This window comes from Panthera uncia, chromosome E1 (genome assembly GCF_023721935.1).
Source record: "Panthera uncia isolate 11264 chromosome E1, Puncia_PCG_1.0, whole genome shotgun sequence".
Taxonomy (NCBI): Eukaryota; Metazoa; Chordata; class Mammalia; order Carnivora; family Felidae; genus Panthera; species Panthera uncia.
The window spans coordinates 31631616-31650687 of NC_064814.1; the positions used below are offsets into that span (position 1 = coordinate 31631616).

Consider the following 19072-nt stretch of genomic DNA (forward strand, 5'->3'; position numbering starts at 1 on the left):
ACAGAAGGTTTTCCAATAATGTGAGATAATGCTCTTGTTCTAATGTAAGGGGAAAAAATCAGCATATAAAAGTACCTATATATGTTTACACGTCATTATAATTTTATATCTAAAAAAGATATAAAAAGACTAGGTGGATTGGCAGCAAAATGTCAAACTTTTCTTTGGTCTGTTTTTTTGTTTTTTGGGGGGAACACGGTGAATAGGGGCTTTGATTTACCACCTAATGCCTATACTGTCACCGCATCTGCTTCTCTCAATGATGTGAGCTCTAACCCCTTTGGTGCCAGTTAGTTGGTTCTCCAGTAATTCTCTTTGTAAAGGTAACATACACTGAACTAAGTCTGGGTATTCTCCTTGATACTCCCTTAGTGAACACATTTACCAACATGAAAGGAACAGCAAACTCTTGTTGCTAGTCTCAGTCAACACTGGAAAAGAAACAAAAAGTTACTTCTTTCCAGAACTGACTTCAAAACCACGATTAAAATCATTTAACCACAGAAAAGAAAAACTGAAATTGATGGACTAGTCTATCTTGAAACACACTTATTGGCCCTTTAATAATCGCCCCTATGCAAAATAAAATGTTTTACATAAGTTCTTAAAAACTCACTGTACACATATGCTCTCCTTCCTGTGATATGTGCTGAAGCCAATTCATTTCATTGATTTGGCTGGAAATCAGAAGCTGCATGGTTAACAGTTGTATTGTTCAACCCTGCTCCGACGTCAGGGATGTTTATTTTGAACAACCCTGGTTTCCAAACAGTTTGGTTTCTGGAGCACTGGCAAATGGGGTACCTGGCATCTCTTTTTATAAGAAAAACAATTTTGGTAGCTTTGGAAAGGCAAGGTGCTTTGCTTTTGATAAATGATGAATTCTGATTAACCTGCAGGTCCTTTACCTTTGATGTTTTCTCCTACAAGTTCCCGTTACACAGCTCCTTCCACTCATTCAAAGGAGAAAACCTGCCAAGATCTGTTTCTGTGTTACTGTTTTTCATCACTCACAGTCTCTTTGTGACAAGACACATGAAGATCATTAAGTGGTTTTGGGGTCACATGAGAGTCTAAGAACAAAATGTTAACCCACCTGCTGGTATTTGGGCTCCTGTTTCTTTCCAAACTGTGCTTGGCTCCTTGAGAGGGCTGCGATTGTTCACTTGTGCCCTGTTTTCCAGGTCCACTAAAAGTTGGCAGCTTAAAAAGAGTAGACATGTTTCAGTGCTTTGATGAAGGAATTCCTCTTCTCTTCACTCTCACATTCTATTTTTCAAGCCATTCTTGCTAAATGTGCAGAAATAATTGAACCTACTAAGATGATTTCCCTTTTCATGTTTCATACCTAATAACTCATATATTGCGTGGAGGTCTTTTACATAGAGAAGCTGGCCCCCAACAACCCAATCCAGACTGGGAGCAAGTGAAGAATAAGCAGACAAAACAGACATCAAAAATCCCAAAACTTCCCCCTATATTATTATTGAGGCAGCAATCTTTGTGGCAGGAAACCGGGGCCCTGGGTTCTAGTCACACCCTTACTCAGAATAACCTAAGAAAGTCTTGTGCTTCAGTTTCCTCATCCATAAAACTGGGATGTAGTATCTATCTGAGTCCACCAGTGAGGATGCTATGAAAATAAAGCACACTAAAATAAAAGCTACAATACTTGGAAATAGAAGTAAATTAAATCACAGGCGCCTGTATGGCTCAGTCAGTTGAGTGTCCGACTCTTGATTTCAGCTCAGGTCATGATCCCAGGGTCGTGAGATCCAGCCCTGCCTCAGGCTCCACACGGAGCCTGCTTAAGATTCTCTGTGTCTGTCTCTCCCTCTGCCCTTCTCCCCCACTCATGTTCTCTATCTAAAAAAAAAAAAAAAAGTAAATTAAACACTGTATATTTTATCCCAAAGAGAGAATTTTGGATCTGCTCATTCCAAGTTTAACAAACTTAGTTCATTGTACTTCCTAACCTTCGGCAAATTGAGACAACAAATGTGGTATTTTGGGATGACATCAAGATGCCTAAAAGTGAGAGGATGTGCAAAAATGATCATAAGCTCCCTAAAGTATGAGCTCCAGAGGACTCTGTGTGGGGGAGAAGATTCCTTAGCAGGGGCTAAGGGCAACAACTTTATCATGGAGCATCAAGTAACAGATGTTCTGAAAAATGTCATGGTCACCAAGGAAAGATTAGAATATATTCAAAATAGGTATTTAGGATAATGGGAAGTTTGTAATGTTTCCATTTAGTATGATTAAAAATTTAAGAACTGATAAATTAATGGATTTCAATTAACTGAAAAATCCATTTAGATGGAAATGCCTTATTCCGTGATTATGCTAGAAAAGCAGGGTAAATTTTTTAAAGAAAAATTCAATATGGTACAATTGTTTTATCCATAGTCATATGTATTAGTAGATGGTTTTCAATGAGGCTTGCCATGAATTCCTTCCCTTGTTGTCCACACTGCCACAAGATAGCTGGAACCTATTTCCCTCCTCTTGAATCTGGGCTGGCCTTGCGGCTTTGACCAACAGAAAGTAGCAGCAGTAATACTGTCCTAGGGCTGGGACTGGTTTTTATTTTTTTTTCAACGTTTTTTTTGTTTTTTTTTTGTTTTTTTGGGGGGGGACAGAGAGAGACAGAGCATGAACGGGGGAGGGGCAGAGAGAGAGGGAGACACAGAATCGGAAACAGGCTCCAGGCTCCGAGCCATCAGCCCAGAGCCTGACGCGGGGCTCGAACTCACGGACCGCGAGATCGTGACCTGGCTGAAGTCGGACGCTTAACCGACTGCGCCACCCAGGCGCCCCTGGGACTAGTTTTTAAAGAGGCTTAGCAGTTTCAGCTTTCACTTGGGAAGGCAGCTGCCATGCTGTAGAGAAGCTTGGATGAGATTATTTATTGGATGATGAGAAGCCAAGTGCAGAGAGGGGCCGCTTGGAGGAGGCCAAGGCACCAGGCATGCCAATGAGGCCTTGAACCTTCTTGCCTATCCCAGCCTCCAGCTGAATACAGTCAGGAGAGTGATCCCAGCCCATGTCACACAGAGAGAATCACCAGGTAAGCCCTGTCATATTTCTGACCCACAGAATTGTGAGAAATAAATTATTGTTTTAAGCCACGAAGTTTGGGTTTTTGTTGCTGTTATTACATAGTGATAAATAACCAAAACATAACATACAAGGAACCTTTTTATTATTATTATTTGAGAGAGAGAGAGACAGAGAGAGAGAGATGGCTGGCAGGGGAGGTGGATGAGGGAGGGGGGATAGGAGAGAGAAGGAGGGGAAGAGAGGAGAGAGGGAGTGAGAGAGTGAGAGTGAGAGAGAGAGAGAGAGCAAGAAGAGAATCTTAAGTAGGCTCCACACTCAGCATGGAGCCTGACAGAGGGCTCAATCCCATGACCCTGGGATCATGACCTGAGCCAAAACCAACAGTAGGATGCTCAACAAACTGAGCTACCCAGGAGCACCAAGAAAACTTATTTCTAATAGTTTTCTAATAAATTTGAAATTTCAACATAAACAGAAATTAGAGTCTAAGTAAGTTCTTTGTGCCTTCTTTTTATACAAAAAAAAAAAAAATGCCAACACTTTTCCAAATGTTTTAAGTGAGGACTGAAGTCTGACATTCAGCAGGGCACAGTGAAAGAACACTAAACTAGGAGTGAAGAAATCTGCCCCTAATCAATTGTGAGCCTTGGCAGTAGTGTAGTAAGGTGGGGGGGGGGGGTGGCGAGGGTTGCTGTCTGCCCTGTGCAGGCAATTAAAGGATGTACTACAGGTAGAGAATTTTTAAACTATAATAAAACCCACTAAAAGCTGGCCAGGTTTTTATCACTGCAGGCCAGCAATTCTAAATAATTTCAGTAAAAAGTCCTCCTTCTAAATGAGGCTGACCTCTCCTACCTCAACCCCACCTCTGTAACACCTGGACATTAGGAAGTTTAAGGCACTGAACTTGAGCTTCATACTCTGTAAAATGATGGGGTTGATCCATCTCTAAAATCCTGGTTCAAGAGGCAGCCAGCATTCCATGTGTGAACTTGTTCAGACTCATTCATTTATTCATTCCCTCAGTGACCATTTGCCAAGTACCTACTATGTGCCAGGCACCCTTGCTAGGACACAGAATGAGTAAGACACAGACCCTGTCCTTAAGGAGCTCATGGAAGAGCTACAACCTCACTAAGCCTCAAGCTACACCTGCCAAGCCAGCTCCCATGGTATCTTCTCACCTTCTTTGAGGTGTCTTCTTTGATGGCCAGGTCCATCTGTCCCATACTGGGGCTACTCATAGGTAGAGTCTGTGGGTCATGCATCATCATATCCCAGAGTCTAATGCATAGCCTCTGGCTCTATAAATGTTTATTGAATGAGTGAGTAAATGAGTGACTAAACAATTTAGAATGGGGATTAATACCGGCCCAAGATACCATATTTAGTAAGTTGAACCACGTATAACTGTCAATACTTGAATATTTTGACCTATAAGACAGCAATTTCAAATAGTTCAATCTGATGCATGGATTACAAAGAACATGGGCTGTATGTTGGGTTTGGAATGAGAGATGAAGAGTATCTACCTTGGAATTCCATCCTAGAGGCCTTATTTCCCAAAGCCAAGAGGACCCCACTATGAGTTGGTTGTATTTAGGTTAGTCCTTTCACATGGATTAGGGGCTATGCTGAATCATGTTCCAGATCCTGCTCACGCTGCCCTGCCTCCCACTTAGCTGTACCTGATGGCTCTTCTCTGACTGATCCCCAGTGCTTTCTTCAGAGACTTGGATGACAGGTTTCCAGCCACAGTCACTTCTTTTCCTGGACCTTTTGCCAAAATGTCCTCCTTGAAAGTCTCTCACCATGGAAGATCTTGTCAGGGTTTGGCAATTGCCACTGGGGTCCAGCTGCTGGCCTCTTGGCAGCTGCATGACAGGTGGAACATAGGTGGAAGCTGGGGGGCCCAAGGCTGAAGGTGAGTCATAAATGTTTGTAAACTCTCTTGAAGAAGCCCACAAAGACCTGTACTCCTCCTGCCCCTTTTGTATCATCTCAAGTTTATCAATTTTCTGTTCAGTATTCCTCAGCAAATCGGCATTCTGGTACATTAATGTCTGTGAAATCTTCAGATTCAGCACACACTTACTGATGTACTCCTCGGTCATGCACCTATTGCTCCCATTGCCCTTGGCTTCTCTGGCTAGCTCAGGTAGGCTGGGTGAACTAAGAGAACCATTTTGCCAATCCCAGTCCTCAAAGGAGAGCTCTGTGTCAGCTTCTGAAGAGCTCTCGTCCTCATCATAAAAACAGCATGCTTCTCTCTCCATCTTTTCCAACTCTTCTTCCATGGACTTTAGTTCATCTGCTTGGCTTGGTCCAGCTCCCACAACAGATGAATCAGTTCCTGGGGGCTCCTCCTTCGTGTTATCTCCCCTGTCCAGGCAGCCTGAGTAGATTTCATTGATTTCAAAGCTGCAGAGGCTAGCCTGACCTGGGCTGGGCCCCCTGGCGTCCTCTTCCATCACAGAGCAGGCAGGAGAAGCAGCATCTCGGTTCTGAGTCTCCTTGGCCATCAGACCTGGATCTAGGACCTGAGGATCTGGTGTTGCTTTCTCCGTGGGTGAATGAAGCCGACTGCCTGCTGGAAAGAGTGGCAACATGCAACGGATTAAAGTGATCACATGCAGCAACTTAGCAGCCTTAGCATGTTGCTCCAGCAATATGAGAATGGAGAAAGAAACTTTTTAGTTTCCCATTCCCTTCCCAGGTGTGGAAGACTACAAGATACGCTCCCAGAAGGTGAGGGAGTATTTCTAAGAGATGAAAATTCCCATTTTGACATGAGTTGAGGTAGAAAATTGGGGAGGGGTCAAACCCTGGGGAAAATGTTCTAAGCTTAAGTTACAATGTGTTCAAAACATGCCTAACTATCAGGACATGCAAATTACAGGCCCCTGAATCTTAAAAACTAAATTCATAGCTTTCTTTACACACACAGGAGTTTGAATATTCATGTCAGTTAAAGTTATGCTCTTGGCGAGCATCTGATAAAAGTAGCCAAGACACTGCTCGAGAAGCCACTACATAATGGGAAGAATAATTAATTCAAAAAATACCACTAGAACTGATCACCCATCACCTCTGGTTGATGGTATACAGCTCCCAGAGAATGGGATGGAGGAGCCAAAGTAATGAAAGCTTGTGGGAGGTCATTCTGGAGGCCTCCAGCCCTGTCCAAAGAGAGGCAGAAAGAATGGTCACTTGGCCTGGATTCCAGCTCTTTAGTAAGTTCTGGAATCCTGAGCAAGCCATAACCTCTCTCAACTTTAGTGTTCTCATCTGGAATATGAGGATATTAACCCAGATGACTGCAAGGTCCTTTTCAGCTCTGCATTCTAAGATTTCGTTTTTTTTTTTAACATTTATTCATTTTTGAGAGACAGAACAGAGCACGAGCGGGGAAGAAGCAGAAAGAGAGGGGGACAGAATCCAAAAGCAGGTTCCAAGCTCTGAGCTGTCAGCACAGAGCCCAATGCGGGGCTCAAACTCACTGACTGCGAGATCATGACCTGAGCTGAAGTCAGACACTCAACCGACTGAGCCACCCAAGTGCCCCTAAGATTTCTAAATGTACGAACAAAGCTATAAAACTATATGAAAAGCTTGGAGGGAAACACTAAAATATTAACAAATTATTTCTAAGTGGCAGAATTAAAATAAGTAATTTTCTTCTTTGTATGATTTCAAGTTTTCTATAATGAACAGATAATAGTTTTAAATATAAAAATCACCATTTTGGGGGATGCCTGGCTGGCTCAGTCAGTTAAGCATCTGACTCTTGATTTTGGCTCAGGTCATAATCTCACAGTTCATAATATTGAGCCCTATGTCGGGCTCTGCCTGCTTGAGATTCTCTCTCTCTCCCTCTCTCTCAAAATGAAATTAACTTTTTAAAAAATCACCGTTTTTATTTGTGAAGCAATTAAATAAATTCCTAAGAATAATCATACTAGAAATAAACTGGCTGTTACTGCTTAGTTCTGGAGTCAAAAATATTTAACTTAGTAATTTCAAGGATCTTGATTTTTCTTGAAGGCATCAATCTTTTCCCAGTGTAAGTGATGTGTACAGTCTGGAGGAGTTGATTAGTTGTAGCCTGCAACTCTTGGAACCCATTCATGTCAATTAATGCTTAACCTGTGGGTTAAGGCCATACCCGTTTCCTTTAGCTCTTTTATTTCCAAGTTAGGGGTCTCTTTCAAATGTTCTGACATCAGTCCTAGACAAACATTGACATCAGGATGGAGTTCATATCTCTGCATCTTGGGGCTCTCAGTTGGCTGAGTTCTCTGGGCTCCGAGAAAATCCTATAATAAGGGAAATATCATCAAGGACATATTTGCAATTATCTGAATGTCACTAGTATTTTTTAAGCAGGTCTAGGTATCAAATAAACTTCTTCTTCCTGTTGGGTAGACTGACTGTAATCCAAACTGGCTAATTCATTGTTATTACTGATATATATTTTTTTAATTTTAGAGAGATAGCATGAGCAGGAGTGAGGGGCAGAGGGTGAGATGGGGGGGGGGTGGGAATCTTAATCTCCGTTCAGCAAGGAGCCAGACATGGGGCTCTATCCCATGACCCTGGGATCATGACCTGAGCCAAATCAAGAGTCAGACGTTCAACCAACTAAGCCACCCAGGCACCCCTAATATTTTTTAAATAATAACAATAGCTTCCAGTCACTGAATAGCATTATGTGCCTACAGGATACCTCTACTATGTGCCAACCTTCTCCAGCCCCCCTCATCAATTTCCTGCTGCCCTAACCAAGTGAAGCAGCTAGCAGCTCCTTTTCTTGGGAGCACAGAAAGGATATGATGAAATGAGGATTTCCAAAACTTCTTTCAACTAGCTTCTTCCTTGTCTCTAACCCCCTATGCCTCTGTGACGAGTAAGCAGAAATAAAGTCCTAACAGCTTCAGAGCTTACCTTTAAGTCGTTCTTCAAAATGTACCGGATATCTTGAAGGTTCATAGTTCGGTCTTTCTGCTTGACCTGGATGCCTGACTTAACAATATCATAATAAGGTTTTGGAAGCCTTACATCAGCTTCTAAATAATTTCCCAAGACTATGGCTTCTTTAATAACTGAGCCATCTAAGCCATTCCAGGGTATGTTATCTGGTAAAGAAAAGGTCACAGGAAAAAGTAACATAAAGAAATCATGTTTTAAAAACAGAAGAAATCATGTAAAATTGGGTAATTGGGGTAACCTTAGTTAAGTCACTCAACCCCTTTAAACATTAATTTCTCTTTATAGAAAAAACTATCTGGATGACCAGTCATAGACAAGAAACCACTTTACCCATTTACCAGGGAAATCCCTGCTACGGAGACAGGAACAAGCACTGTCAGAATTATGTACATGTGGGCTCCCTGCTGGCAGACCTGGAGACCACAGGAAATGTTTCATGGCATCAGGATGGGCAGCTCAATGCACTCCTCTCATGGAAGGTGTGGTTTTGCCTCTCAGACTGTAAACACTGCTAAATGAGAGGGAACACTCACCTCCTCAGTGAATGTGGTTTTACTGTGTGTGTGTGTGTGTGTGTGTGTGTGTGCGCCCTCTCTTGAAAGATTCCTTCTATCTTCAGATATGTGATCACTTCCTTAGCATTAGGGTCTTGAAGGATTGAATGGCTTCCATATCTGTCAGGTGACACTGCTTATATACACATTGAACTCTAGGTGTGTTTGGTTTCATAGTTTATTTCTCAGAGGCCAGTCTTTTCCCCTCATTTACAAGTTCTTAAAGGGCACCTCACAGAGACCCCTAAGCACTGACAGCAATATTCAGTTTAAAAACTTTGTTTGGATTGGGGCACCCGGGTGGCTTAGTCGATTGAGCGCCTGACTTTGGCTCAGGTCATGATCTCACAGCTCGTGAGTCCAGGCCCATCAGGCTTGCTGCTGTCAGCGTGGAACCGACTTCGGATCCTCTGTCCCCCTTTCTCTCTGCTCCTCCCCTTCTCACGCGCTCTCTTTCTCAAAAATAAATAAACATTGGGGCGCCTGGGTGGCGCAGTCGGTTAAGCATCCGACTTCAGCCAGGTCATGATCTCGCGGTCCATGAGTTCGAGCCCCACATCAGGCTCTGGGCTGATGGCTCGGAGCCTGGAGCCTGTTTTCGATTCTGTGTCTCCCTCTCTCTCTGCCCCTCCCCCGTTCATGCTCTGTCTCTCTCTGTCCCAAAAATAAATAAAAAACGTTGAAAAAAAAATTTTTTTTAAAATAATAAAATAAATAAATAAATAAATAAATAAACATTAAAAAAAAAAAAACAACTTTGCTTGGATTAAATGCATCACCACTAATAGGAGGATAGGTTGGCTTTGCTGAGTCTCAAAGAACAAGTCAAAACAGATTTCTGGACAATCACCTCATATCTTCTATTAAGTACAAAGAAGTTTCCGTGAAGAAATCTCTTTTTCCTATGTTCTGAATTTTCATAAAAGTAACTCTTGTGAAAAAAAAGAAAAAAACCCAACCTAAGAGTAGAGACTCTGGTCATAGTGAATGTGCTCTTGGATCTACCTGTTAAAATCTCCTGTATGATCATAGAAAAGCTGTAGATGTCCGACTTCACTGTGGCTGCCTTCTCTAAGATCACCTCCGGGGCAGCCCAGTTGTACAGCTGGGTTGGGAGGGGCACTCGAGTCAGGTCCCTGTGTACACGTCCATCCTGGCTACAGAAGGAAACACAAGGTCAGGCTCATGTCTTAAAGGATCATCATGACCATCACACAGTACCTCTGTGAAACATCTACCTCTGAAGACTGGCAACCTCCTTGAGCTTCTAGAAACCCAGCTAGACCCTAAGCTAACCCTCGCTGCCTGCTGTTTCAACCTACCTGAGTGGGCCCTGCCCACCCTCAACCTCATCTGGCTCTCTCTCACTCAAGTCACGGGGGCTCTCTTTGAGTTTCTCCGGCATGCCAAGTACATCACCATTTCAGGTCTTTGCACTGGAAACTGGCTTCTTCTGCATGCCATGCTCTGCCCAGAGATCCTAGCTTGACTGGCTGCTTCTTATAAGAAAGGTATTAGCTTGAAAATTACCTCTTCAGAAAGGCCTTCCCTGACCACCTGTAGTCCTGTTTTATTGGCTTCAGAGCACATATTATCTGAAGTTTTGTTCATTTACTTACTGTTTATTATCTGTCTCCCCTCTGCTAGAGTCAGCTCCATGAGAAGAGGCACCTTATCTGTCTTTTATATCATGTATCTCTAAACTTACATGAGGGCCTCAATGCCTACTTAAGACTCTGTCAAGACCCCCCTCAAGCTCCATCTGCTTTATCAAAGTCCCTTGTGGGACTCCTCCAATTCCTGTGATTGCTTCTCTTCTGAACTCTGCCCTCTTGGGAACAAGTCCTTTCAGTTCATCACTCAAAGGTTCACTGATGTGTTTGAAAAACTCAACTGGGTCCCAACTAGACTCCTTGAGAACTAACTCATAGCATCCTCAATATCTGCTGAGCCAACAAGAGTCCTCAGGGTGAAGTTAGCGCCCACTTCCATCTACAGGTGTCATGAAAATCTAATGAGACCTTGCATGTGGAGAACACTCTGAGCCATAAAGCACTATGCAAGTAAGTTATTAATATGAATGTTATGGTAGGCATTTGGTAAAGACTGAGGACTGCTAAGTTAAGAATTAAGTTTTTGAGGCACCTGTGTGGCTCAGTCGGTTAAACATCCGACTTCGGCTCAGGTCATGATCTCACAGCTTATGAGTTCAAGCCCTGCATTGGGCTCTGTGCTGACAGCTCAGAGCCTGGAGCCTGCTTTGGATTCTGTGTCTCCGTCTTTCCCTGACCCTTCCCCCACTCATGCTCTGTCCCTCCCCCCACCTCAAAAATAAACATTAAAAAAATTTTTTTTAAAGCAAGTGACCAGAAGTTCTTTGCTGGTCTGGTGAAGGCCAGATTTGAGGATGGGATGGGCTTCTTGGACTTTGAGCAAACCTCCCTAAATAATATTTCTTCCAGCAGAGCTTTTGGTAGATGGCAGTGAGTTCAGGAAATCATGAAATGAAAGCTGGTATTGACTTTTTGGTTGTATTGCTAAATAGTTAGATGTGGCCTAGTATAATGTGAACAGCATACAAGCATGCCAATATCACAGGAAAAGCAATGGAGTGTTTTCCCACCAGAGATATACTCTGAAGACCTAGTATGTTTGGCTCTTCACTTCACAGGCTGATTCTCCAAGGGAAACACTCACTACATTCTCAGACCTCTTAGGCTTATCTAAGGTTCAGATAAGGGTAAGTCACTTACAACCAGTATTTATATCCTTTCTCTTTTACTTCCACTCACCTTCTTCTCCTATAATCCTCCTTTCCTCTCTGTTAAAGCTAGTCGTAGGGGGGTGGGGGGTGGCGCTTCTTTTCTGGCTATCATTCTGGGGCAGTTATTTTTCTAAGCTTCAGCTCTGACATCATTAAAATTACATTTGGCTACAGCTATGTGATACCACTTGCAAAGGTCAATCCCAGCTCTAAAGATTCCATTAAGAAGGAGTTGAAGAATAAGAAAAACTGCTCTGTCATTTTCATACCATGAGATGGAGTGTTACCCTTGACAATGACATTCAACAAATAAAATGTTTCCAAAAATAAACGTGGAATTGAAAGCTATTTTGGATTCTTGGATCCCAGCTCATGTTATCAGCTGTCAAAGAAGGATGTGCCGTTGTGGCTGTAACTGCTTGCTGACTGACATTTCTGCCTGAAATTCCATTCTGAGGTCAGCAAACCCAAAAGGAAACACACACCTTCCTACTCAGTTATCTCCCAGCCCCTCATTTGACCAATTTATGAACACCAGCTTCTCAATGCATCTCACATTTTTCACTTCTATTCTGATTCTGTAGTCACCACCACACCCTACACAGTGGCCTCCTAGTTGGGCTTCCTATCCTCAACCTCTGATCCATTCTCTCCTGATAGCCAGGAAACGTCCTCTACCACTTGGTTGTAGCCATAGCTGGGTAACTTCAGACCAGCTCTTCACCTCTCTGGGCCTTGGTTTCCTCATCTGTAAAAGACAAGATTGGGCTGGGGCATCTCCAAAGTTCTAGTTCACTCTAGGATTCACATTTCTACAGAGAGCTCAGGCAGAAGAAACTGTTATACCTCCATGTAAACAACAGATGGTGCTCCATCACCAGCAAATAGATTGTATTCTTTCACAGACTTCCTGAAAAGCCTTTGTTATGGAAGACAAAAATGTCCAAACGCCTTAGCTTTCACTGCTGCTGAGCACATAGCCAAAGTGACCAATCCCATTCTGAACAATTTCGAGTTTTCCCATCATCTACACTCATCTGTTCACTTAACCAACAAATACCGAGGACTTACTACATGACAGGTCCTGAGCTGAAAATGAACATGCACCCTTCCTGCCCTCTCAAAGGTCACCATCTGGTGGGACAGACACATAGCTGTAGAGGAAAGGAATATGCTAAGTACTCAGGGACCAGAACTTCAGTACAGGCTTCACGGGTGTGGTGAGAGACCGTGCCTGAGGAAAATTTAAAGGATAAACAGGCAAGTTATTCACTGAGAGGTGGCCTATACTGAAAGAGGCTTTGGAGGGCCAAGCAGGGAATGGGAAGTGAGAAGGTTGGCACTGTGGGTAGAGCCTCACGTTGGAAGGCTTCCACACCCTGCAAAGTGCCTGGACTTAAATCATGTAGGCAATGGGGGAGACACTGAAAGGTTTTCACTGGAACTGAGAATGGACTTGATCCAAGGCTGTGCAGCTCAACTGGGGACAGCTGTCTGGCCTCTACCAGTTCTCATGTGGACAAGTACTACAGTTACACCCTAACTGCTTCCCTGCCTCTCTCCTGTCTCCTCTCAGCCCCTTCTTCACATGTAGGAACGAGAAGGATCTTAGCCTGTCAATCATCCATGACACCATCCGCTAAATAAATAAATAAATAAATAAATAAAGCCCTTCAAGCATCCCAATGTTCTTAGGATAAAATAAAAACTCTCCACCAAGGTCCACAGAGCCAAACACAACCAATTCCCCCCTTAAAGGACTAAGGGCATGCGTGGTTTGGGAAGCAAGACTTTCTGTTTCATTCATTCAAAAAACATATGCGGAGTGCCCACCACATGAAGGCCTGCTCTAGGCATTTGAGATACAGCAATGGATAAAATGGAAATCCCTGGAGCACCTGGGTGGCTCAGCGGGTTAAACTTCTGACTTCTGTTCAGGTCATGATCTCCTAGTTCGTGGGTCTGAGCCCTGCATTGGTTTCTGTACTGACAGTTTGAAGCCTGGAGCCTGCTTCAGGTTCTGTGTCTCCCTTTCTCTCTCTGCCCCTCCCCTGCTCATGCTCTCTCTGTCTGTCTCAAAAATAAACAAAACATTTAAAGAAAAAAACGGAAATCCCTGCCCTCATAGAGCTTTTCACATAGTGAGAAAAACATTAGAGGGTATGCAAGAAGGAATGACCAGCAGAGAGCCTCCGAAACAAAGCTTCAGTGATTGGTGGGTTGGTGGGGGCAAGGATAAGCCAACATAGGCAGGTCTGATCATGAGCTCTGCCCAGTGGCTCAAGCTTCACAGCAGAGCAGAACCAACAACGGGCTGAGGCTCAGAAGGCAGAAGGCAGCACAGAAGCACAGAGGAGATCCTCTGCCTTCCAGAACCTAGGGGCAGGAGATGGCACATGCCCCCAACTCTCTGGAGGACTTTGACTCTTGCCAACAAGGAAATGAATGCCATCCACCAACCCTGAATGAGGGTGTTGGTTTGTCTCCACCTACCTCACTGTGTTTAGGCCCTTGAAGGCAGGGAATGGCCTTAGTGCCCACCTAGCCAAGCACCTGGCCCAGGAGTAGGAGGTGTGACCAATTGTGAGGCTCATCAGCACCCATCACCTTCTCTCTCCTTCCAAGATGCACAGCTATGGCACATTTCCCAGCCTCTCTGCAGTGCAGAGGTGACTGCAAAGTGGGAAGCCATGACTTAGCCAATTCAGACTGGACCTTAAACACCATGTGCCCCTCCATGTTCTCTCTTCACTGACCAGCAATGCAGAGGACACAGTGGGGGACTGAGACTTGGGGACAACTGAACCATGGATGGGAGGAACCTAGAACCCAATGGGTGCCCCAATACACACACTAGACTGCAATGTGAGTGAGAAACACACCTTGGTTTATTAAGCCACTTAAAATTTTGAGTTGAATAGTTAGGGCATTTACACATATTGGCTAATATGGGCTCCTTGCTTGTTAAATGTGCATTAAAATGATAATGTCCTGAGCAGAAGTAACTTCCCTAAAGTCCCTCTAACGTTGGCAGACAGGTCAAGGCATTTGGGAAACCTCTTTCCCCAAAAATGAAGAGTTCAGCCCACCAATGAGGAAGAGTCCTGTCCAGATCAGATTCTTTCTCTAGAGCACCCACCTTTCCATCATGTACTCCAGGTTGGTCAGCCTTGCTTCCCCAGCGGAGACAATGTGGATGGCGTAGGAGCTGAGGGAGCGGTGGATAAACCCCCGGGAATGCAAGTATCTCAGGGCGTCAGAGATCTGGAGCAGCAGATGCACAATCACCTCCATGTGGAGCACGGGGAACTGGGACCGCTAGAAGCAAGGGATAAAACAGCAAGGAACAACGCTGGGCTCTGGACACTACAGAATGCTTTGCAGTTTCCAAAGTCTTTTCAACTGATCCTCACAGCTACCTAGGGTCCTCATTTTATAAACGGGGACCCAAAAGCTGAAGGTTAAATGACTGGCTTAAGGTCCCACTGACCCTGGCCCTCTGGCTCCAAGCCTAGACTCCTTTCTCTGAACTGAGCTGTTTCACGCCACAAAAACTGAAGAGACAGTTCTGAAAGCCTGGTATGTACATCCAGGGTGGGCTCACCACCACCACCAATGAGCCTGCCCTGCACCCATCTAAGCCTGTGCTGCTGAGAACTTGGAAGCTTAAAGGACCAGTCCAGCCCCTGCCCTGGGCAGATGACTGATCCTAAGGGGAAAGAAATTCACTCACACCAATGTAGCTGACTGATCAAAGTCATACTGGTCTCTCCTCAGAGAAATGGCATTCTTTTTTTAAAAAAAATTATTGAAATATGATTGACATATAATGTTATATTAATTTCAGGTGTACAACACAATATTTCTTTTTTTTTTTTTAATTTTTTTTTCAACGTTTTTTATTTATTTTTGGGACAGAGAGAGACAGAGCATGAATGGGGGAGGGGCAGAGAGAGAGGGAGACACAGAATCGGAAACAGGCTCCAGGCTCCGAGCCATCAGCCCAGAGCCTGACGCGGGGCTCGAACTCACAGACCGCGAGATCGTGACCTGGCTGAAGTCGGACGCCCAACCGACTGCGCCACCCAGGCGCCCCACAACACAATATTTCAACAGTTCTATACGTTACATAATGCTCACCATGGTAAGTTTAGTCACCATACATTACTACGACATTGACTATATTCCCTATGCTATACCTTTCATCTCCATGACGTATTTTGGCTTGTTTTTGTTTTTGCTTTTTTGAGAGAGGGTGCAAGTGAGCGAGGAGCAGATAGGGAGGGTAAGAGAGAGAATCCCACAAGGGGTGAAGAGGGAAGGAGAGGGGGGGAGGGGGGGGGAGATAAGCGGGGCTCACCTGAAGCGGGGCTTGAGCTCACAAAACCGTGAGATCATGATCTGAGCCAAAGTCCAATGTTTAACTGACTGAGCCACCCAGGTGCCTCTCCATGATTTGTTTTGTAACTGTTAAGTTTGTACCTCTTAATCCTCTTCACCTATTTTTCCCACCCCCTACCCTCTACCCCTCTGGCAACCACTAGTTTGTATTTATGAGTCTATTTCTGTTTGGTTGGTTGGTTGTTTAGTTTCCACACACAAGTGAAATGATATGACATTTGTCTTAGTCTGACTTATTTCACTTAGCAGAATATCCTCTCTAGGTCCATCCACATTGTTGAAAATGGCAAGATCTCAATCTTTTTATGGCTGAGTAATATTCCATGGGTGAAACATATTTCATATTATCATAATTTCACGTTATATATATGTATATTTACCATATATATTGTATATACATATATACACACATTATACACATATCATATAGATATATACATATATCTCACCTCTTCTTTATCCATTTATCTATTTGTCGACACTTAAGTTGTTTCCATATCTTGGCTATTATAAATAATGCTTAGGGGTGCATATATCTTTTTGAATTGGTATTTTCATTTTCTTTTCATAAATACCTAGTAGTGGAATTGCTATATCATATAGTAGTTCTATTTTTAATTATTTGAGAAACCTCCATGCTATTTTCAACAGTGGTTGCACCAATTTACATGCCTATCAACAGTGCAAAATGGTTCCTTTTTCTTTTTTCAAAAAAATTTCTTAATGTTTATTCATTTTTGAGAGAGACAGAGTATGTGCGGGGGAGGGGCAAAGAGAGAAAGACACAGAATCTGAAGCAGGCTCCAGGCTCTGAGCTATCAGCACAGAGCTTAATGTGGGGCTCGAATTCATGACCTGCAAGATTATGACCTGAGCCGAAGTCGGATGCTTAACCAACTGAACCACTCAGGCACCCCAAAGGGTTCCTTTTTCTCTACATCCTCACCAACACTTATTATATCTTGTCTTTCTGATACTAGCCATTCTGACAGGTACGAGGTGATATTGTGGTTTTGATTTGCATTTTCCTGATGTTTGGTGATACTGAACATCTTTTCATGTGTGTTTGCTAACTGTATGTCTCCTCTAGAAAAATGTCTATTCGAGTCCTCTACCCATTTTAATCTGATCATTTGGCCTCCCTCTTTTTCTTTTTCTTTTTTTTTTTTTTTTTTTGGTATTTAGTTGCAATATATCATTTGCAAATATCTTCTTCCATTTATAGTCAATTGGCTTTTTGTTCTACTGATGGTTTCCCTGGCTGTGCAAAAGCTTTTTATTTCAGTGTGGTCCCAATAGTTTATTTTTGTTTGTGTTTCCCTTGCCTGAGGAGATATATCCATAAATTTGTTGCTAAAGCCCATATCCAAGAGATTACTGCCTATGATTTCTTTTAATACTTTGATGGTTTCAGGTCTCACGTTTAGATCTTCAATCCATTTTGAGCTTATTTTTGTGTATGGTCTAACAAAGTGGTCCAATTTCATTCTTTTGCACATAGCTGTCCAGTTTTCCCAACACCATTTGATAAAGAAACTGTCTTTTCCCTATTGTATGTTCTTGCCTCCTTGGTTGCACATTAACTGACCATATAAGCCTGGGTTTATTTCTGACCTCTCTATCCTATTCCCCAGAGAAATGGCATTTTAAGGTATGCCTTCATCAAATGACAGGAGAAGAAAGGGGAGGAGAGGGAAAGGGAGGGGAAGAGAAATAACACTAGTAAGTTCTTAGGCAGGAGGAATGGCTAGCCATTTTGGGAAAGGACTCTTTCTGGAGGGTCTCTTCTCATTCCAGCCTAGGATCTTTAGAATAAAGTCATAGAGAAAGAAAAACAAATGCTTCAGGACCTCTCTGAAGGCACATCTCAGCCCAAAGCACACTTCCTAGGGAGTCAATGGGCCCTGAAAGATGTTCCTACAAAGAAATCTGAAAAGTGAAAGGGAGTGATACAGGTCTGTATATAAACAAACCTCTCTCTACAGCAAAGGCCCTGAAAGAAATAAGTGAAACTACAGGAAAACAAAGCCAGGGGCTGTGTGATTACAGTTAGCTAGAAATGCATCTGTGTGTTTTCTGGGTCTGCTGAACTCTCAGAGGTTTGATGAAGAAACAGGACAGACAATAAAATCACACTAGTTCCAATCAGGTCCTTAAGTGGTGCATTATATACCCTTAGAAAGTAAAGAATTAGGAGGTTTATCGTCCTCACATACACAAATGGGAACTCCACTGCTGGGGTAGGGGGAAGAGGGCAGCGGTGAGAAGCAGAGAGGGCAGCAAGAGAAAATTCACCAAAAACAGCCATTTACCCGTTCGTGGAGAACACCAAACAGTGTGCCGACAGTGATGCGCTCGTAAACAAGGCGGGTCTTCTCTAGGTCTTGGGACAGGCACACAGCCATCAGCTGTAGCAGGTGCGGGTGCCGCAGCTTACTACAAAACAAAAGCAAAAGCAGCTTCACATGAGGTAGAGGGCAGAAAGATATGATGAAAAAATGAGTGCTTTCCTTCCTCTAGGCCCCTTGAACACATTCTAAACAAATACCATTTGTACCTAATGTCTTTCTAAGAAAACAGGATGGGTGGGGTGAGATAGGGATAGGGGAATCTATGGTCTCTCACTGATCAGAACCTGAGGGCTTAGTCATCGACAATGATGATGACAAGACACAACATCACCAAGAGCTACTGATCAAGGTACTTTACATGCATCATCTCCATCTTAACAACCACCTGTACGAAATACTTTATACTCATTTTTGAGATAAGGAAAACAAGGTCAGGGAGATGTCAGAAACTTGCCCAAGGTCACACACCCCTCAGTCTCACATCAAAGCCCACATTGTGTATATGCATCCTTCCAGCCTCCTGGGGTCCCTTTAGGCTGATTTCCCCCAAAAGGAAGAGTTTGGCCTCTGACACATCTCTTGCAGGGGTTGAGTGTCCTACTCAAGGAACTGGGTCCATTCACTCAGCAGTCCTGGTGTGAAACCATGATCCAAGATCCTGCTTTAGCAAGAGCTAAAGGATTAACCCTGGAGCCGTAGGAAACTTAAGGTACTAAGGTACACCCATGGGCATGTCCTCAATGGCAGAGACTCAGTTCTTCAGTTGTGTGGATCTCATGCACGGCCATCATCTATGAAGACAGGACTGTGCATGCTGTCCTCTTGGGTACAGGGCCAAAAAGCCTCAGGGGCTACTGGCTTGGAGGCTGGCTTGGAGACAACTGTTATGGGAAGTCAATCAGCTAACAGAATTAAGCCCCTCAGCACCACCATTCCCACCCCTCAGGCTA

General features: G+C 43.6%; 1 protein-coding gene across 7 annotated transcripts in view; it reads right to left on the reverse strand.

The window, feature by feature from the left end:
- TEX14 (testis expressed 14, intercellular bridge forming factor) overlaps positions 1-19072 on the reverse strand; it is a 122159-nt gene that overhangs the window by 30393 nt on the left and 72694 nt on the right. For 5 of the 7 annotated variants that reach the window (XM_049637758.1, XM_049637759.1, XM_049637762.1 and 2 more), the window contains 7 exons: positions 18084-18207; positions 14510-14688; positions 9612-9763; positions 8008-8198; positions 7229-7379; positions 4752-5653; positions 1097-1203 (listed from right to left, as the gene is read on the reverse strand). In XM_049637758.1, the coding sequence (XP_049493715.1) occupies positions 1097-1203; positions 4752-5653; positions 7229-7379; positions 8008-8198; positions 9612-9763; positions 14510-14688; positions 18084-18207 (1806 nt within the window). The remainder of the gene's footprint in view (positions 1-1096; positions 1204-4751; positions 5654-7228; positions 7380-8007; positions 8199-9611; positions 9764-14509; positions 14689-18083; positions 18208-19072) is intronic. The other 2 variants (XM_049637764.1, XM_049637761.1) reach the window with 1 other exon arrangement.